General features: G+C 35.8%; 1 protein-coding gene across 4 annotated transcripts in view; it reads left to right on the forward strand.

Annotated features, from left to right (window-relative positions):
* Positions 1-19,507, forward strand: part of LOC117338824 (endothelin-converting enzyme 1-like) — a 75,024-nt gene that overhangs the window by 49,519 nt on the left and 5,998 nt on the right. For 2 of the 4 annotated variants that reach the window (XM_033900181.1, XM_033900178.1), the window contains exons 3-21: positions 1,534-1,575; positions 3,457-3,652; positions 6,736-6,945; positions 7,470-7,717; positions 7,848-8,021; positions 8,511-8,630; positions 8,946-9,029; positions 9,570-9,715; positions 10,517-10,611; positions 10,864-10,982; positions 11,370-11,468; positions 11,859-11,936; positions 12,337-12,437; positions 12,685-12,795; positions 15,451-15,518; positions 17,467-17,591; positions 18,024-18,089; positions 18,725-18,820; positions 19,260-19,336. In XM_033900181.1, coding sequence (XP_033756072.1) covers positions 1,534-1,575; positions 3,457-3,652; positions 6,736-6,945; positions 7,470-7,717; positions 7,848-8,021; positions 8,511-8,630; positions 8,946-9,029; positions 9,570-9,715; positions 10,517-10,611; positions 10,864-10,982; positions 11,370-11,468; positions 11,859-11,936; positions 12,337-12,437; positions 12,685-12,795; positions 15,451-15,518; positions 17,467-17,591; positions 18,024-18,089; positions 18,725-18,820; positions 19,260-19,336 — 2,255 coding nt within the window. The remainder of the gene's footprint in view (positions 1-1,533; positions 1,576-3,456; positions 3,653-6,735; positions 6,946-7,469; positions 7,718-7,847; positions 8,022-8,510; positions 8,631-8,945; positions 9,030-9,569; positions 9,716-10,516; positions 10,612-10,863; positions 10,983-11,369; positions 11,469-11,858; positions 11,937-12,336; positions 12,438-12,684; positions 12,796-15,450; positions 15,519-17,466; positions 17,592-18,023; positions 18,090-18,724; positions 18,821-19,259; positions 19,337-19,507) is intronic. The other 2 variants (XM_033900182.1, XM_033900180.1) reach the window with 1 other exon arrangement.

Consider the following 19,507-nt stretch of genomic DNA (forward strand, 5'->3'; position numbering starts at 1 on the left):
GGTTTTCCTAATTGTTTGTTGTGCGAATGCAAAAATATCTTCAATATCTACAATTTAAATATAAGAATTCAAAAAAATAATAATAATAAAAAAAATAATTAAAGCAAAAACTTCACTGTCGTCTCCATGTTAATACACAACGCCTGTACTTAGTAGATTGTGTTATAATTAACATGAAGTTACACGATGTTGTTAAAGTATCTAAAAACAAACGGACATTATAATGAAGAACAAGTAAGGTGAACACTAATTCCGACAGGCCTTGGCAGCTTTATTTAATGAAGCAAGCGTGTTTTCAAAACACAGTTGTTGTGACAGTGGAAATTCCAATAAAGGTTATGCTGCTTTTCCGACAAATCTGTTTGTCCTCCGTAAAACTGATTGCGACCTTGACCCCCGTGAGTTTAATTACGTTAGCAAGTTGTAGACAGTGTATTGACAATGTAAATAACGCTAGCCATGCAGGATGTCTCAACTTTACGTCAGAAGTCTGCTGTTTATAAAAGTGCATCCTCCACAGCGTTCCTCGATGAAAAGAATCACGATAAAAGTACGGCTTAATGGAATTTAATCTTCTCAAATTGAAACAAATGCTTCTGTTAAGAGGAAGCACAGTAGCGCGGATGTTCGGGGATGAATGCCATGACATAAAAATACCATCGGCGTCGTTACACAAGTACAAAATATAAAACTGCAAAAATAAATAAATACAAAGTATAAAACTGCAAAAATAAACAAGTACAAAATAAAACACTGCAAAAATAAACAAGTACAAAACATTTAATTGTGAAAATAAACAAGTACAAAATATAAGACTGCGAAAGTAAACATAGTACAAATGTAGCACAGCATCCAAGCACAAAGATAAGATACACTACAACATCGACATCGAAGATAACAAAATGAAATAGACCTCAACGTCACCAGGGACTGTTACACCACAACACAGATAATGCGCAAGAATACACTGTTCTTGCTGAATTGTTGAGCACATGAAGGTTGAAAATGACAGCGTGATGTTCATCGACAGCTCCGTTGGTTGTTTATATATATTCACGATGTTAATGTGAACCCTTCACTGCCAGGGGATACGTATACAATTATATAACGATATGTGAGTGTATTCCTGACACGTTCATGGTCTGTTTATCAATACTCTGAGTGGAATACTAAGTGGATACTCTCCTGCGATAACACACGACATAACGATATTTTCAAAGATGGTTGAGAAACTTCAGAAAGAGTAAAAGAGTGTCATCATTCTTCAAGTTGCTTTTTTCTGGCTTGCTTATTCTCGGATAATTTACATCAGTCATGCGTAGTGTATTTTTTAGCGAATTTGTTTCAGGACCAAAGCCATGTACGATTGACCTAGTCGTGTGAATTTGTTTCAGTTCCCAAGCCACGGATGAATGACCTTGTCGTATGGATTTGTTTCAGGACCAAAGCCACAGACGACTGACCTTGCCTTGTGATTTTGTTTAACATTATATATGTATTTGTTTACACCAATTTTATGAAATTTAATTTTAGACGCAGTATCAGACTCACAGCCGTGACTCGTATTTGTATGAGGTAACATTGATGTCTATTTAGTTGCGTCCCAGAAAGGCACATTACACCACTTAACCGGACGTATATCACGTCACTTCCTGTCGTCCACGATACACTATATTACTTTACAAATCATGATGTGACTGTTGATTTCATTTTTAATTCCTCGAAGAGGAAAACGGAAACACAAATTAATTACAGCAATAAGTTCAGTATTTAATTAATGTTTTTAATAATTTTGATTTGTAAGAGAAATTTGTGGTACATGGAGGACAGGAAGTGATCAGTGAATATTTAAACAATTAACGTTGATTACACAACCTTGGTTATGGTTTAACGCAATCAGTTTACTAATCAGTTCATTTAGTTTCAGACAAACTCCCTTCAACACTTGTACCTATTTATAAAATTTTATTTACCATTACCCTGTTTAATCATCCAATCATTCCCCTATTTTTGAGAAAAAAACACTATTTATTTTTAAAGGAAACTCACAAAACCATCTTGTAAATGTACACCTATCAAACATCATTTACGCATATGATATGTTAAACATAGTATTATGAATGAAGATGTTGAAATGACGGTAATAATACGGTAATAATATCCCATGTGTAGGTTAAGGAACATTAAAAATGTAAGAAAATCAATTATATATTCGCCATTTTAGGATTGCATGTTGGTTAAGGGTGTCGGAAAGCATATGTTCTGTGTTCGTGTTAGTCCCAGCTCTGGTTACTCACATCAGTTGGACAGTTAATGTAAAGCATGCGTCAAAACAAAATACTCATCTGATAATTAACTGCGTTTGCCGGTCATAACATCAACTAACATATCATGTTACTCACATATTCTCTGGTAAGTAGTTTCAAGATAGCAAGTGGAAAGTGTTTGTGACTAAACCTGTGGTCTTCATGCAAATGTTTTTAAACATTCTCGTTTGCTGTTGACCTCCCACTTGTTCCGTCGGTTATAAGCGCAAAACTTTTTCCCGAAAATCAGTTTTGAAGGCATTAGCCATTTGAATATTTTATTAAGTTCTTGTTTTTACAATAGAACACTATCTCAAAGTATTATCAACATTGAGTATAGAATTTGCTATATAAATCGTTACTCGATCATGATCATCGACCTTGAGTATAGAATTTTGTATGTAAACAATTACTCGATCATAATCATCAATCTTGAGTATATAATTTGGTATGTGACTCGATTTTTGTTTTAGTTTGTTTCACAGATACCATTAAGTCGCCTTCGTAGTGTAATACTTTCAATATTAGTGATTCAATCCTGTATATAGTTGTCATGAATTGTAGTTACTTCAGAAGCTTGAGTTGCAGATATTCTGCAGTTCTGTCAGACAGTTGACAGTGTATATACAAAGTAAAATGTTTAGTTTCTCATAATATGTCTAATTACTGTACATTTCGTAGGTACAGACTTTCGTGGTTAGCCCATGAAACAATTATATAATGCATTCAACAATATTCGTCGTATTTATATTCTTGGTTACATAGCAAATTGTGTTTCAGGTTATCGTTTAATCTATAAAGGTTGTTATTTAAGAATTACTTAAAATCGTTAAAAGATCCTTGAAAACAATGCAGAAAAACATATCATTTTTTCGTGATAAATACTGATGGCAAACACATTGACTAAAACTGTGCAAATTTGAACTATTGAACAACTTTTTCGGTACTGAATCATATTGTAATCATTCTGTAATTATATTGTTATTTTGCTGAAGTTATAACGTAATCACCATAATCGTTTATGTCTACATTTTATATATTCTCACATAGTGAGACATTTATACAAGTTTTTGTCACGAGTGCCTATCACGTCATCAGAGTTTATTTGATTTCTCCAAAAGCTCAAATGATGTTTTTTCCTCGGTTGTAGATGACAAAGTTTGACCGGACGGATTCGGAAGACGATATTTTAGAGGATTATACAGATGACTGCAATTGTTCACCACGTCTTCATTGTATCAAAAGCAGAACAGCACTCGAAAAATGTCTTTTCATCTTTTCTCTCATCGCACTCATCGTAATCATCATTCTGGCCGCCTGCCTTGGATCCAAAACACCACCTGAAGGTATGCTTACTCGACAGTATGTTCCTATGATGGAGTGTAAAGAAAAATGTATACATAAAAGTATATTATATAGAGAAAATTATAGTCCGTTTCACAATTTCTGCTATCTGAAAAGTACACATACTACTGTTGTTCAAGTGATGGAGTTGTATATTTTTTGCTATTTCCAAGGATCCCGAAAAATGTATACATGGAAGTATATTATGTAGAGAAAATTATAGTCCGTTTCACAATTTCTGCCATCTGAAAAGTACACATACTACTGTTGTTCAATTGTTGTTGACACTTACATACAAGAAATAGACTGTATACACATTAAGATAACAATATGATATATATCATATTTGTCTCTAAATCTAATCTCGGTTCCTTGCCATATCATAACTGTGTACCGCCGAAGTTTGATGAAGACAATAATATTGTTATCTCGCCACAGACCCGTAGTATACATATAGATATACTCATTAATGACTTGTACTGACAGATAACAAAGACAACTCCAATAAAGCATTACGATATATACAGAAGTGACGAGTACCTTTACATCATACTGGATACAGGGAGTACACGGTGGATGTTTTATAGTGTTTGCCTACGTTTGGTATCTGTTAGAGTTGCTTGGATTTACCCCCAAATCCATTATCTAATTCGACCAGGGTAGAGATCATATTGTTATCTGACTATATGTCAATATAAACTAGGTATGTTTGGCTGTTTCCCAATAACATTGTTGAAAATCGTAACAAGTCGGTCAACAGTTGTTTCATACCTTATTAACTTAACAATATAATTCAACCGGGAAGGAAACGGTTCATCGAGTTGGTCCAATCACCGAGGGAAACAGTTTTGACTATTGACTGATAAGCATGTAACAGCTGTTACTTAAATAGGCCAAAATACTCCGCTACTGGGTTATTTTTAGCTCGACAGAACGAAGTCCAGGGGAGATATTGCTGTATCCCCGGCGCCGGCGTCATCCGTTGACAGTTAGGTTATTTTTTGTTTCAAAAATAGTATTGTGTCAATGTGAATAAGGACTTAGTCTATTCGACATGTGTATCTCATGTTTATCTCATTTGACATTAGCTTTCTATTGGTGTAACATTTGTGAACTCGCTGACCTTGAACTTACTTTTAAAGCGCTAATTTCGAATTTAGACCCACTGGACGAGTTATGTTGTCTTCTGACAACTCTTGTTGGTTATGCAGGTAACAAAACAGTTGTTTTTAATATTAGTCAACAGTTTAAACATTTTCCATGAGGTGTTGGGACCAACTCGCTGAGCTACAGAATAATATGGCATAGACATGGAACAACTGTGTGTATGTTCACTGAAACTTCTGGCAACCATTTTATTAGCTGTACAAGAGAACGCCCCTCCACGTCGCGGACTGGCGTTTTGAAAAATAAAAAAAACATATTTGTTGTTACGAAGGGCAAATGGTCAGCTGGTTAACCTTTTCAACAAATGTGGGCATTCCTTGTGTCTGGGGCACCTTGGTTTCCACGATTATTTGGTGTGTCATCATCCTTGAGTTTCTTTTCAAATGTGGAAGTAGCAATTCTCGTTTTTTTATTGAGAGGCTGGCGTTTGTACCTGGTAGTTCAGACGCGGTAATGATACATCGTTATGAGTTTCTCCTACCTTAGAACCTGGTACAAGTTATCCCACAGACAACCTGCTCCACAATTACCAACGTTTTCCCTGAAAGTATCGACATGCTCTTACACAACAAATCAGCTTCCAGTCGAATGTTTACGCTTTATGTGCACGTGTTAAAAGGGAAACTACACTTAAATGCATTTTGCTGTAATGAAGCAAAAACAGCTGATGGAATCGTCTGCGAAAAACATTTGCATATAATGATAGATAAAGAGAGAAATCGAACCAAGGATCAATATTGTTTGTGTATTGACTTCACTCTCTGATTCAGCCCAGCAGACGTAACATCTTCTCCGTATAAACGCCTGATTTACCTGCACTTTCTCCTCAAGTGGGAGTTGACTAATTGGCTTGTACCTTTTCCTTTCCAAATTGATCCCGCGACCTCAAACTTAGAACCTTTCTTTCAAAATACCACGTACATTATATTAATTTCCGTTCGCCGATTATCTTGTGCTGAATGCAGTCTTTCTGAAATAAAATAAATTGCGTTTTCTTGTTTGACGCTGATCAGTCACAATTTATATTCTATGTTCACAAATGTTCACAGATGGGTTGATAGAAGATAACAAAGGTCTTAGTGAATTATCAACCTTAGGTTAAGTCTGATGTAACCCGAATGGTAAATACCAATTTGTAGGTCACTGGTGATAATATCGATGTTTGTTTGTTTGTTGGGTTTATCGCCCCGTGAACAGCCAAGGCCATTATGAGGCGCTGTCTCCTTATAGTAGTTAGTGATTACCTCACTGAACAATTGGGTAAAGTGTCTTGCTTATGGACAAAATCACGATAGCACAGACCGACTGAGCTTCTTACGGCCCCCAATTATATTGATAACGTTACTGTATTATTGTAGACTGAGAAACAATCTTGAAACATTTTGTTTCATCTATGTCGAGGTAGGTTTTATTTCTGTCGAGGTAGGATTTATCTATGTCGAAGAAGTTTTTATCTATGTCGAGGTGTATTTTTATCTATGTCAAGGTGTATTTTATCTTTGTCGAGGTAGGTTTCATATATGTCGAGTTAGGTTTCATCTACATTTTCTTTGTATGTCGAGGTAGGTTTCATCTATGTCGAGGTATCTTTTATCTATGTCGAGGTAGGTTTCATCTATGTCGAGACATATTTAATCTATGTCGAGGTAGGTTTTATCTATATCGAGGTACGTTTTATCTATATCGAGGTAGTTTTTTCTATGTCGAGGTAAGTTTTATCTATAAATGAACAAAAAACAGATTGACTCAAAACCTATTCAACAGGATAAGGAGAGTAAAACCATGTATGGAAGGGTAACAGTCCTTTACTTAACCGCTGACATCCGTGATGAAAACCTCGGTAAAATTAAGGTTATGTCGCATGCGTTAACCTTTCTGCATCCTCCTAATCAGTTTATATTTCTGTTGATAATTTCAGGGAAGGCGATTTGTGAGACACAGGATTGTATTGAAGTATCAAGTTCCGTCCTGACATCCATGGACAGAAGTGCCGATCCTTGCCAGGATTTCTACCAGTACTCGTGTGGAGGCTGGGAGAAAAACAACCCGGCACCACCAGGTTACCTCATTTGGGACAGATTCCAGCAGCTATCCTATACAAACCTCTACAAAATCAAAGCAATACTTGGTCAGTATAACATTTGTCATTGGTCAGATTTAGAGTTACTTCCCTTTGTGTTGTCTTCTATCGCGCTATTGTAGACTCACTACCAACCCCTTTGTTTTATGTTTTTTTACGGTTTCTAACAATAGTTGATCTCTCTCCTAGTTAGAAACTTACCATCAGACAGATCTTTAGGTGATCAAAAGTATAAATCTCATTTTAATTTGTAACATTAATATTTTACAGACAGGATATGGTCTAGTTTTGTTACTATATTCATTACAAAAAGGTGTTTGATAATAAATTTATTTAGAAAAGACAATGCATTTATCAACAACGTAATACATATTTTTACACCAGGTAAATAGTTTCTTCAATTGATACAGACCGTATTAAACGGCGGGAATATATGCTTAACAAACGCAAACAATGAAGTTTATTTTCCTCTCTGACAGTTATAAACATAACACTAGCTTCAAGTTGCGGCGATCTGCATTTTATATTCTGTAGTGTTACACTTCTGTAGAAAATAATTTCCAATTTTTCAGATGATAGAACTATGGTAACATCGTCGGAGAAGAAAACCAAACAGTTTTACGACAGCTGTATGGCAGAAAGTAAACTAAACCGACTTCGCACACTCAGTGATTTCCGGTCCCTTATAAACAATATTACTGACGCAGCAAATGGAACCTTAGCGGTCCTTCTGGAATCCGTCCACAGTCTCAACGCATGGCCCTTATTTTCTGTCCGGGTCGGTAGTGACGATCTCAATCCAGACAAAAACGTTGTCAAGGTAAGGATTAACACTCGTACTTGTTAATGCTGATACAGATACAGAAATCAATGCTCAATCATATCATTGCTACAATTGGCCACGATCAGTCGTGACAATTTAATGACCCTTTTTTCTGTTTTACCTGTAGATTGACAATGGCGACCACAAGTATCCTCTGCGAGTAAAGGAGGCTCAAGTTCCGTCCACGTCACCCGCTCCTACTGTGAACAGTACTGTCTCCCCGGGCAGTAAGAAGGCTGGATACTCTATAGTTAACCATCCTCAAAACAAAGTTCAGTACCTCAAGTGGAATTCAACCGAGGTAATACATGATGTTTTGAATATTTGCTGACGTAATACGCAACATGATGTCACATATATGTGTTTTAGTCTCATGTTTAATTGTTTTGTCCTTGTATTGTTTTCTGTTTGTGTATTTGACACCTTGTTGTGAACTGCCGCTAGTTTTCCTCTTTCTTCCCTTTCAAGTATTTGGTTTTATTTTGGTGTCACCTTTAGACGTATTTCTTTTTGAACTAGACTCTCCTCGGTACAACTTGATATCTTTTAAATATATTCAAGCTCCATCTAGATATCTTTCCTTCACATGTTGTTGATGAATTTCTTTCTTGTTTACTATTTTATTTAATTATCTTTATTATTTCTACACAAGGCTGAGAGCACAGGTGATGTATCACTTCTTATTTCTATGCTATTTTAATCTCATTTTAGCATTTTTATGTATAACACAAATCATATGAAAATAATATATGGAGTTGAAGCTAACGGCCATATTTCGTTGTCTCTATAGGTAGAGAAGAACTACATCACGGAGACTACCAGGATTTTAAAAGTCATCTGGAACATGTCGGATTCAGACGCATCCAATATGGCAAAAGAATTATTGGAAATCGAAAAAGCTTTTACTAAGGTATTTATCAAAACTGTAAAAATAATTTAATCACGTTTATTTTGTATTGTTGCATACATCATCATAGACGATAACGTTAAATTAGTGGCCGTTCCAATACGGATTTTAAAGGTGTGCACATTTAACAAATATTAAGTACTGAAATGTAAGGGCATGCAAGGCCAAACTCCACAATCTACCCAACAGTTCTTCGTTTCTTAAACAGCAAGAAGAAAATATAATGTAAGTTTAACATCTCGGAGATCTAGCTCTATGTAATAGTCACCAGACTATTTCAATTGTTAAATTTACTGACTTGTACCTTTATCATTGCAGACTTACGAAGAGAGCTCAGATGGTGACACCGATCCAAAACCAGTATCAATGAAAATTGTTGACCTAGAAATCGCCTGTAGTACGGTAAGATTGAAATGTTTTACATAGAAATAGCCTGTAGTACGGAAAGATTGAAATATTTTACCTAGAAATTGCAAGTACTGCAAGGTTGAAATTGTGGACCTAGAAATAGCGTGTAGTATGGTAAGGATGAAATTGTTGACTTAGAAATATCCTGTTGTACGACAAAGTTGAAATAACATACCATTTCCTTATGAGAAAAAAATGTTCCCATTACGCATTTTAAAAGATTAAAGATTTTATGTTTGTTTTTTGACAAATCAGTATAGATTTTAATTGAAATTACCTTTATAAGATTTTCCTATCGACTTTATCTTTAATATTCCCAGTTTATTGTCGGTATCTTCGGATTGGTTGCTAGCCTATGGATTTTAATGTCTAGTTGATCCAGGTTCTTCAATAATATATGTTCACCTCTATTTATTTGAATGCCTCGTTGATCCTAGCTGTTTGATGCATAATTGCCTTCAGTTCATTTCAATGACTTATGGTTGATTGGTGACCTATACAAATTTGGTTGATGTAGATCCTTTCCTGTTTCAGATTGAGTGGCCCCTCTATCTTACTGTGTTAGCACATGATTCCGCGACGATCTCAAACACGGAGGCTGTGGTGCTACTTCAGAAAGACAACCTCCTCAAAACATGTGCTCTAGTTGATACTTATAAAAAGGATGCCAAAAAATTTAAGTGAGTATCCATTTAAGTGGTCCGTAGATATGAAAAAAATTTAAAGATATTTTTCGGGTTTAAAATATCACTTATATAAAGTGTAAACGAACATCTATTAACCCTATACTATTTTTCCTTCTATGGTTTTTTAATCGGGTTATATTCCTCCCGGACGTAAACAAGAAGAACGAAACAGCTACACAATGCAGTTTAATTTGTCTGTTTACAGTTACCTTTTCTATTTCTTAATTCAAGTTCAAAAGAGTAATTTATATGTATGTCGTTCATGAAAACCTTATTTTGAATAACAAACCAGCTGTGTGCTTGTTTATTTTTATTTTTCATTTTTAAGTTATATTGTATATCACTTTCAGTTTGTATTAGAATTTTATTATCGTTTGTCTTTTGTACAGTCCTTTGAGATTGCAGGTGATATACACTGCTGGTTGATTATTTAGTCCCCGAGGTTTGCCATTATCTCTGTGTCACACTCTTACTCATAGACTTAGACTGATACAGTTCAGAATATACGCATGTATTTGACAATCATTTGTTATCCAATATTGAAAATTTATTGGAATTATTGGCTATTGCACTTCACCAATCCAGGCTTTAAGATTTCTTTCGACCCATTTTAATCGGCTCCAATAACATCAATACGTAATTTCCTTAGCATCAGTGACGAGCCCGTATTACGAAACAGCTGTATGGTGCAGTATAATTCATTTCTGACTCTTCCGTATCTAACTCCAAACTTGTATAGACATGTGTTTTTATCAAGTGTGTATCTTGTACAATCTTTTGTCCACTTATATCCAGATTACTAGAGCGATACATCATGGTTCACCTCGTTAGCCACTTGATGCCTTACTTTGAAGCCGACACTTTTGAGCCAGACCTGGACTACTCTGTTGGTAAGAAAACATGATGATCGTCACCAGATGGTTTACGTTTATTAGTCATTGGCATGGTAAACCATTTAAATAAAAAGTTATAATCTATCGAATTGTTGTAATGTAGTAAGGAGTTAATATGATCGTTTCGGGTGTGTTAATCGGATGTAGTGTGATTTGATATACGTCTTGTAATGACGTTCAATACATGTATCTGATTTATGAATAAGTGTGAATATTTCTTGAAGAATGTTGATTTTATTTCTGATAAAGAACTGGAGATAGACGGTGAACACTGGAGACGATGTGTCCACTACACCAATAAAGCATTAGGCTTTGTCACTGGGGGCCTCTATGTGAATGGCATGCGGAAACATGCCACCGTCAAGAAGGTACGTCAACTCAATATCATCGTCACTTCTCCTCTACTTGTGTACGTCCCAAAACTCTCCATTACGGAGTGTATATTGAGTCCTTGCAGGGATTTACAATAGATATTGTACTCTAATTTAGATATGTAATCTAAATGATATTGTGATACTGTGCAACTAACGTTGTTTAAGTAATTATTGGAATTGACTAAAAGAATAATTTCAGTAGATCAATTTAATTTTTGTTTAAACAAAATCATTTTAAAACTGTACTGGACTATCTGGAAGAAATAACCACATTCTTTTCGATTTTATCGATTTTACCAAAATAAGGAAAACTAATGATTCGTTGACAATCGACAGAACAAACTTTGTTACAGTTAAATTTTCACATGTTTATGCTTTCAGATCAAGCAGATTGTACAAGACGTGAAATTGGCATTCAAAGATTATCTTCTCCGTAAAATCTGGCTGGATCCTTCAACAAAGAAAGAGGCATCCCAGAAGGTAATCAAATAATATGGTTTAACAACTATACATTACAAGGAGTATAATTTGTAACTTATATTACATGATTATATAACGGGATGTCACAGACTAGGAAGACTGCAGTATCATTGATGACAAGTTTAAGTGGTTATCATCTGTTGCTTGTTGTAGATAACAAAGCTGTAACAAAGGGCCTTTCAGCAGACTATTATCACAAACTAGTTTTTCTGTCCATGATGTTGCGTAACTATTCTGACATATTTAAAAATTATTATTGATTGCTGATATCATAACACGAGACCTATTGCGTTGTTAATCTTATTTTTGTCATCCTGGGCAAACATTAAACACAATGTAATATAAGCTGCTGCTTTCATGTATATTTCATGGCTTACCATTGTTTTACAGCTGGACGAAATTCTAGAGAAAATCAGTTATCCGGACTACATTCTTAAATCTGATTTCCTGGACAAGTTTTATGATCAGGTAACTTGAATTTATTTTGCGGAGATACATCATGATAGATCTACCGTATCATATACTACTTTATCTTAATTGGGCTTTTCTCTCAAGTCACACGTTCATGTCATACTATCGTAAGACACGTGCGTGTGTAATAACAACATGTGACGTCACAAAGTCTTTATGGCGTCATAATGAATGTGTGACGTTTAAATGTATGAATGAATAAACTTGAAAGCTACTTGTATTCTCATAAAATCTTACTTAATCGTTACATGATGTTATATGTCACTTGCTTAAAGGCGTTGCCCCTGTTAAAATAATGTTTTTCTTAAGAGGTAAATCTTAATACATGCAATATAAGTATATTGTACGGTATCAGATTCTTCCGATAAATAATGCTTTCTATGTCATTGTCGTTTAGCTGGATATCGGCGAAGATTGGTTTGTGAATGTACAAAAATGGCAGGAATTCCAAGTAAAACAAATGATGTCACAACTGAGTCAAATACCGGATCGCTCCAGGTGAGTTCTCCTCTAGATGTTTCAAAGTCCTGTGTCTATTCCAAAGTGTGGAAGGTAAAATAAAATAAATTCAAATTAGGCTTCTTCAAAAGGGTATTTTGTTTCCACAAGCGTATAAATGTTTTCTTTCCATGTCTGTAATCTTATTACTCCAATCGCAATTATGTCATTTGTACATACATGTACATGAAAATCAATTGTTAATCTTTGCTTACGAAATACAAAGTCACCTCCTCATTTTTTCCAGCTGGATCAATCCACCAATCACCGTGGAGTCAGACTATTCACCTGTGAGAAATGACGTCATATTTCCCATCGCATTATTCCATCTTCCGTTTTACACAGAAGCAGGCCCCCCGTAAGTTGTTATTGCGTTTACACAGAAGAAAGTCCTCTACAAGTACATTAAGTACCGTATTTATAACCTGAAACACACCCTCTGTAAGTGCTATGCTTCTCACCGAGAGAAGTTTATTGTTCTATGGATTTGTGTTTTACACTGTCAGTTCCTCCTGCTGCTTTGCATGATAAAGAATATATGTAAATATCGGTAATCTTTAAGCATTCGGTATCAAACAGTAACAATTGCAGCGCAGCATCATTTTATTTTACAACCGTAAAATGGTTTGTGTGTAATATTTAGCTTTGGCAGCTTAAAAGCAATTTCATTTCATTTTTAGCTCACCTGCCCGAAGGGTAAGTGAGCTTATGCCGTGGCGCGGCGTCCGTCGTCCGTCCGTCGTCCGTCCGGCCGTCCGGCCGTCCGGCCGTCCGTCCGGCGTCAACTTTCCATTCAAGCAACTTCTTCTCAATAACCAAAAGGCCTAGAGACCTAATATTGGGCCTGTAGCATGCTGGGGTGAAGGGCTACCAAGTTTGTTCAAATGAATGACCTTGACCTTCATTCAAGGTCACAGGAGTCAAAAAGGCTAAAATCTTCAAACGACTTCTTCTCAACAACCAACAGTCCCAGGGAGTTGATATTGGGTCTGTAGCATGCTGGGGTAAAGGGCTACCAAGTTTGTTCAAATGAATGACCTTGACTTTCATTCAAGGTCACAGGAGTCAAAAAGGCTAAAAAAAAATTAGACGACTTCTTCTAAATAGCCAAAAGACCCAGGGACTTGATATTGGGTCTGTAGCATGCTGGGGTGAAGGGCTACCAAGTTTGTTCAAATGAATGACCTTGACCTTCATTCAAGGTCACAGGAGTCAAAAAGGCTAAAATCTTTAAACGACTTCTTCTCAATAACCAAGAGTCCCAGGGACTTGATATTGGGTCTGTAGCATGCTGGGGTGAAGGGCTACCAAGTTTGTTCAAATGAATGACCTTGACTTTCATTCAAGGTCACAGGAGTCAAAAAGGCTAAAATCTTTAAACGACTTCTTCTCAATAACCAAGAGTCCCAGGGAGTTGATATTGGGTCTGTAGCATGCTCGGGTGAAGGGCTACCAAGTTTGTTCAAATGAATGACCTTGACTTTCATTCAAGGTCACAGGGGTCAAAAAGGCTAAAATCTTTAAACGACTTCTTCTCAATAACCAAGAGTCCCAGGGAGTTGATATTGGGTCTGTAGCATGCTGGGGTGAAGGGCTACCAAGTTTGTTCAAATGAATGACCTTGACCGTCATTCAAGGTCACAGGAGTCAAAAAGGCTAAAATCTTAAACGACTTCTTCTCAATAACCAAGAGTCCCAGAGGCCTAATATTTGGCCTGTAGCATGCTGGGGTGAAGGGCTCCCAAGTTTGTTCAAATGAATGACCTTGACTTTCATTCAAGGTCACAGGAGTCAAAAAGGCTAAAATCTTTAAACGACTTCTTCTCAATAACCAAGAGTCTCAGGCAGTTGATATTGGGTCTGTAGCATGCTGGGGTGAAGGGCTACCAAGTTTGTTCAAATGAATGACCTTGACTTTCATTCAAGGTCACAGGAGTCAAAAAGGCTAAAATCTTTAAACGACTTCTTCTCAATAACCAAGAGTCCCAGAGACCTAATATTTGGCCTGTAGCATGCTGGGGTGAAGGGCTACCAAGTTTGTTCAAATGAATGACCTTGACCTTCATTCAAGGTCACAGGGGTCAAAAAGGCTAAAATCTTCAAACAACTTCTTCTCAATAACCAAGAGTCCCAGGGAGTTGATATTGGGTCTGTAGCATGCTGGGGTGAAGGGCTACCAAGTTTGTTCAAATGAATGACCTTGACCTTCATTCAAGGTCATGTCGATCAAGTATGCTTAAATCTTTAAATGACTTTTAGTGAAAAGCCAAAGTGCAGAGAGACATTATATTGGTCCTGTAGCATGCTTTCAAATAACTGCAGGATCCATATATGAAAAGATCACTGCATTGCAGGTGAGCGATTTGGGCCCATTGGGCCCTTGTACAATACAAAGTCACCTCCTCATTTTTTCCAGCTGGATCAATCCACCAATCACCGTGGAGTCAGACTATTCACCTGTGAGAAATGACGTCATATTTCCCATCGCATTATTCCATCTTCCGTTTTACACAGAAGCAGGCCCCCCGTAAGTTGTTATTGCGTTTACACAGAAGAAAGTCCTCTACAAGTACATTAAGTACCGTATTTATAACCTGAAACACACCCTCTGTAAGTGCTATGCTTCTCACCGAGAGAAGTTTATTGTTCTATGGATTTGTGTTTTACACTGTCAGTTCCTCCCTGCTGCTTTGCATGATAAAGAATATATGTAAATATCGGTAATCTTTAAGCATTCGGTATCAAACAGTAACAATTGCAGCGCAGCATCATTTTATTTTACAGCCGTAAAATGGTTTGTGTGTAATATTTAGCTTTGGCAGCTTAAAAGCAATTTCATTTCATTTTACTTTATTTCAGAGTACCGAGGACCTGTGTCTTACATGTACCTATGCAAACAATTGTAAAATAATATCGGTTTGTTTTGTAGTGGATGTTGCGAAAAAAGTGATATAAGTATTTATGTATAGTGAAATATTGCATTCATAGTTGTTTTGTTTCTTTTGGCTTTTAGAGCTTTCAATTTTGGTGCCATAGGATCGGTAATAGGACACGAGATTACGCATGCGTTTGACATTAAAGGTAGGGTTCACTATACAAATCGTTACTATGCCAACATGCACAATGCGATGGTATTAAGTGCCATTTAGTGGCATTAACTCACATATTTACCCCTCTCAATCATCAAATATATGATATAGACACAGTATGTTTAATTTAATGTTCAAACAGCTATCATTTAATTACTACTTCAACCATTACACAAGTTGGGAGATTTTATTTTAAGCTTGATGACAATTAGAATTGTTGTATAAGAATAAAAATGCATGGTCCATATATAAATATTCGTTTCTTTGGTCCAAACATTGTGCGTAGAAACGCAAGTGAATAATACATTTTGATAAGAATGTATTAAAGATGGCTTCCTGCGCTTAATTTTTGTTCCTGTAAAAATAATGATGTTTAATCCCCTGTCTGTGAAACCAAGGGGACCATAAGTTTCCTTTTCCTCCGTCCTTTATGTATGTTTGTAATGCCAACGTTTTGTTATCGCTCTAGCGACTTCATTCCTGGAGGGACCTTTATCAAACTTCACACAATGACAAACTATCATCATATCTCGGATAAATTCAAGTTTCGGGGCTTTGGGTCAATTTCATTGTTTCAATTTTTAGGTATGGGGCATGTTTTGCTTAAGCAATACTCGGTATGCTTGTTTTTTTATATAACTTCTCCATGATTGTCTAAGTTATAAGCTTTGCGTTACCACAAAATGTGTAAAGTAAATCATTGTACAAGTAATTGAAATGATAAGATATTTCTCTGATTTATTTATGTCACACATCAAAGCGCCTGCTTGGCGTGTCGGGTCTGGAAAGCACCATGTTTGAAGTAATCAATCACGTGACAAACATGATAGCCATACGCACAATACGTTTCCCCATCCAACCAATCACATGAATTAAGTATAGACACGTATACATTTCAAGTCAACTATAAAGTGTATTTCTTAAACTAAACTAACATTTTATATTCATCTCCAACTGTCGTTTTGAGTTAACTGAATTAAAATAAACAAGATTTGCATTTTACGTGGTATATAATTATGTTCTTGTACGAAGTGTTCAAGTATTACTGAGCCCAGGGTCATAACGTGTGAATACATCTGCAGGTACAGCATATCATACAAATGGGAGTTCGCGAACCCACATGCATGTCTTGTACGTGTCCGATATCACAAAGTACAAAAGAAAACACAACCTTCAATTGAATTATTGCTGTTCCTAATATTTTGGACAGTTCATTAGAAAGCCTCAGAAGGAAATGCAATTTTACAGGCTTTTGCTATGTTTATGATGACATTGGAAGTTTTTAAAAGCCTGTCTTAGTATGAAACATCCTGAATTAATCAACAATTACGTAATGGCGATGCACGTGTCCATACTTCATTTGAGCGATTGGTTGAATCGGGGGAATGCCTTATGCATTATGGGATATCATTATGTCACGTGATTGTCTGTTTACTTCCAAATATAGTGTTTTCTCGACCTTATACACCGAGAAGGCGTATTGTAAGGGGGTACCTATTAAATCCGAGATAAATCTTCATTTTATTACTAATAATTTGAGTTACTTTGCAAATTTCATATTAACGCACAGCTCATAGCTTAAGCAATCCGTGAAATATAAAAACCGTTTCATAATCTTACGGGAGCAAAGATTGAGCGTAATTACGCCGGAACCCATCTTCAACTTATGAAGACACAGTAAATAGTGAAAATTTGATGAAATGTTCATACGACTGTTTCGTGCTTCTAGGTACTGAGGGTAATTTAAAAACCTACTATCCGTCTAAGCGACGGTTAAAATATAGATGAGGAGGGGGAAGAGGTATCAATTTCATAAATAATCATAGATTCGGTCTTTTTTCATAATTTTGATACATTTGTATATTTTGTAATGATATTGATACATGTGTATAGTCTTAGCGAGCGACATTATTCATAAGAATATAAAATGTGTTCACCAGGGCGGCGCTACGATGGTAAGGGACGCCTGAGGGAGTGGTGGGATCCAATGACCGCTGATAGGTTTAAACTGACGACGAAGTGCATGAAGACTCAGTACGACGCATACACATATCAAGGTTTCCAGGTAAAATCGTATATAGATCATAACCATAAATTATCATTTGATTTTATATGAGTAAAAATCAACGAAATGAATTTCGACATTATTGAAGCCATTTTGTCAATCATCCCTCCAACTACTCCAAAGTTATCCAAAACGGGGTCAATTCGTCCAGTCTTTTCCTAGCAGTAGTATCTTGGAATCACAAAAATATATGTGTTAAGACACATAAATATAAACATATAACATAAATATGCACAAGTTCATAGAATGTTGGGTTTTTTTCAATGTATAATATGACAATAAATTTAATAAATATGTTTATGTACATTTATGTATGTGCGAAAATGTGTCCATTGCTCGTGTTTACTTTTAGTTTTGTTTTGAAATGTTTTCATTTTCGTACGGTAAACTGTAAAATGCCTAATATAGGTAAGGTATCATTTGATTCTTCAGATAAATGGTAATAATACATTGGACGAGAACATCGCGGATAATGGCGGACTGCGTGCCGCGTTCATCGTAAGTATACTATGATATAAAGGAAGGGTGTGTATACAGGAATGGGTGTTAATTAGTATGACATGTGATATGGATCGACTACAGTGTTTATGTAATGTCCGGATAGAATTGGTGAAAAATGACTATGGGGACGGCAAAATTGGTTCATACAAGACGGGTTTTTATGAAAGCCGATTCAATGTAACCGGGAAATATTGCATATATTGTGTGGCAGGGGATTTTTAATTTGTTCATATTAAGACAGGATTTCAATGTATCCGAATTCGATATGAGTGGGTAAGGCTGCATGTATAGAATATGACATATAACCTTAAACAACTGTCGTCGATTTTTACCCCTGTGTTATATTTAATGACAAACAAGGATGATTTTTAATATGAATTATAAAATGAGGTATATATGATGTGATCAGTTTTAAGTCAAGAATGTATCGTTTTCATTCAACGTATCCATTATTGATTATATAAAGAATCAAACTTGTTTTCATTTCATCTAGAACTTATATGAATTCAAATAACTGTTTTAACAGTAACAACCTTAAATGGTTATACTAAAATGTTATTGTATATCAATTGACGTGTTACTCGTATATCATTGGCTACATGGGTATATCATATCATTCGTTGACTATTTAGGCATACCAGTTGTGGGAGAGACAGCAAGGAAAGGAGCCTTCTGTGCCCGGTTTGAATATGACAAACCGACAGCTATTCTTTGTCAGTTATGCGCAGGTAAGTACAGAAATGTACATAAACCCATTAGCGAGGCAATGTCGCCGTAACAACAGTATCGGCTATTTACTAGCAGATAACTTTTGCGATGGGCATATGACCAGGTGTTCCAGAAAGTAAGCGTCTCATGTTCATGAACGACACTTACTATTTAAATCAAGGTCATATCAAAGAAATATATAAATATGCCGGAAAAATGGCAAAGAAAATATCAACAACTGCAGTGAAAACCAGTTACATTCACGACACTAGGGGTACATTATGGTAATAAATTCCGTGGGAACTGATATGATGTTAAATGTTTCTCGTTGGATTTGATTTTCTTATGATATTAAATGCTGTTTCTCGTAGAATGTTTATAAATGTATTAGCAATATTTTCATAAGATTTCCTTTAACTAGACATTTATGTTTATATATATAATATTGTTTCCCATTAGATGTTTTGCTCGAAGTGGAAGAAGGATGGGCTTATTGGACATCTTATTGACGATCCTCACAGTCCTGGCCCAATCAGGTTAGTGGCCCTAAAATAATCATGTTTGCATAGTAAATACTGTAAATTGGTATATTTGAATCGTCTGAATGTTTACAGTTGATCCATGTGATTGAAACAAAAAAGGCAGGGTTTTCTATTGCACTTTAAATAGACTACACATTTCTCTGATATTTTATTTTTTGCGAATGT

This window comes from Pecten maximus, chromosome 12 (assembly GCF_902652985.1).
Source record: "Pecten maximus chromosome 12, xPecMax1.1, whole genome shotgun sequence".
In the NCBI taxonomy this organism is placed as follows: domain Eukaryota; kingdom Metazoa; phylum Mollusca; class Bivalvia; order Pectinida; family Pectinidae; genus Pecten; species Pecten maximus.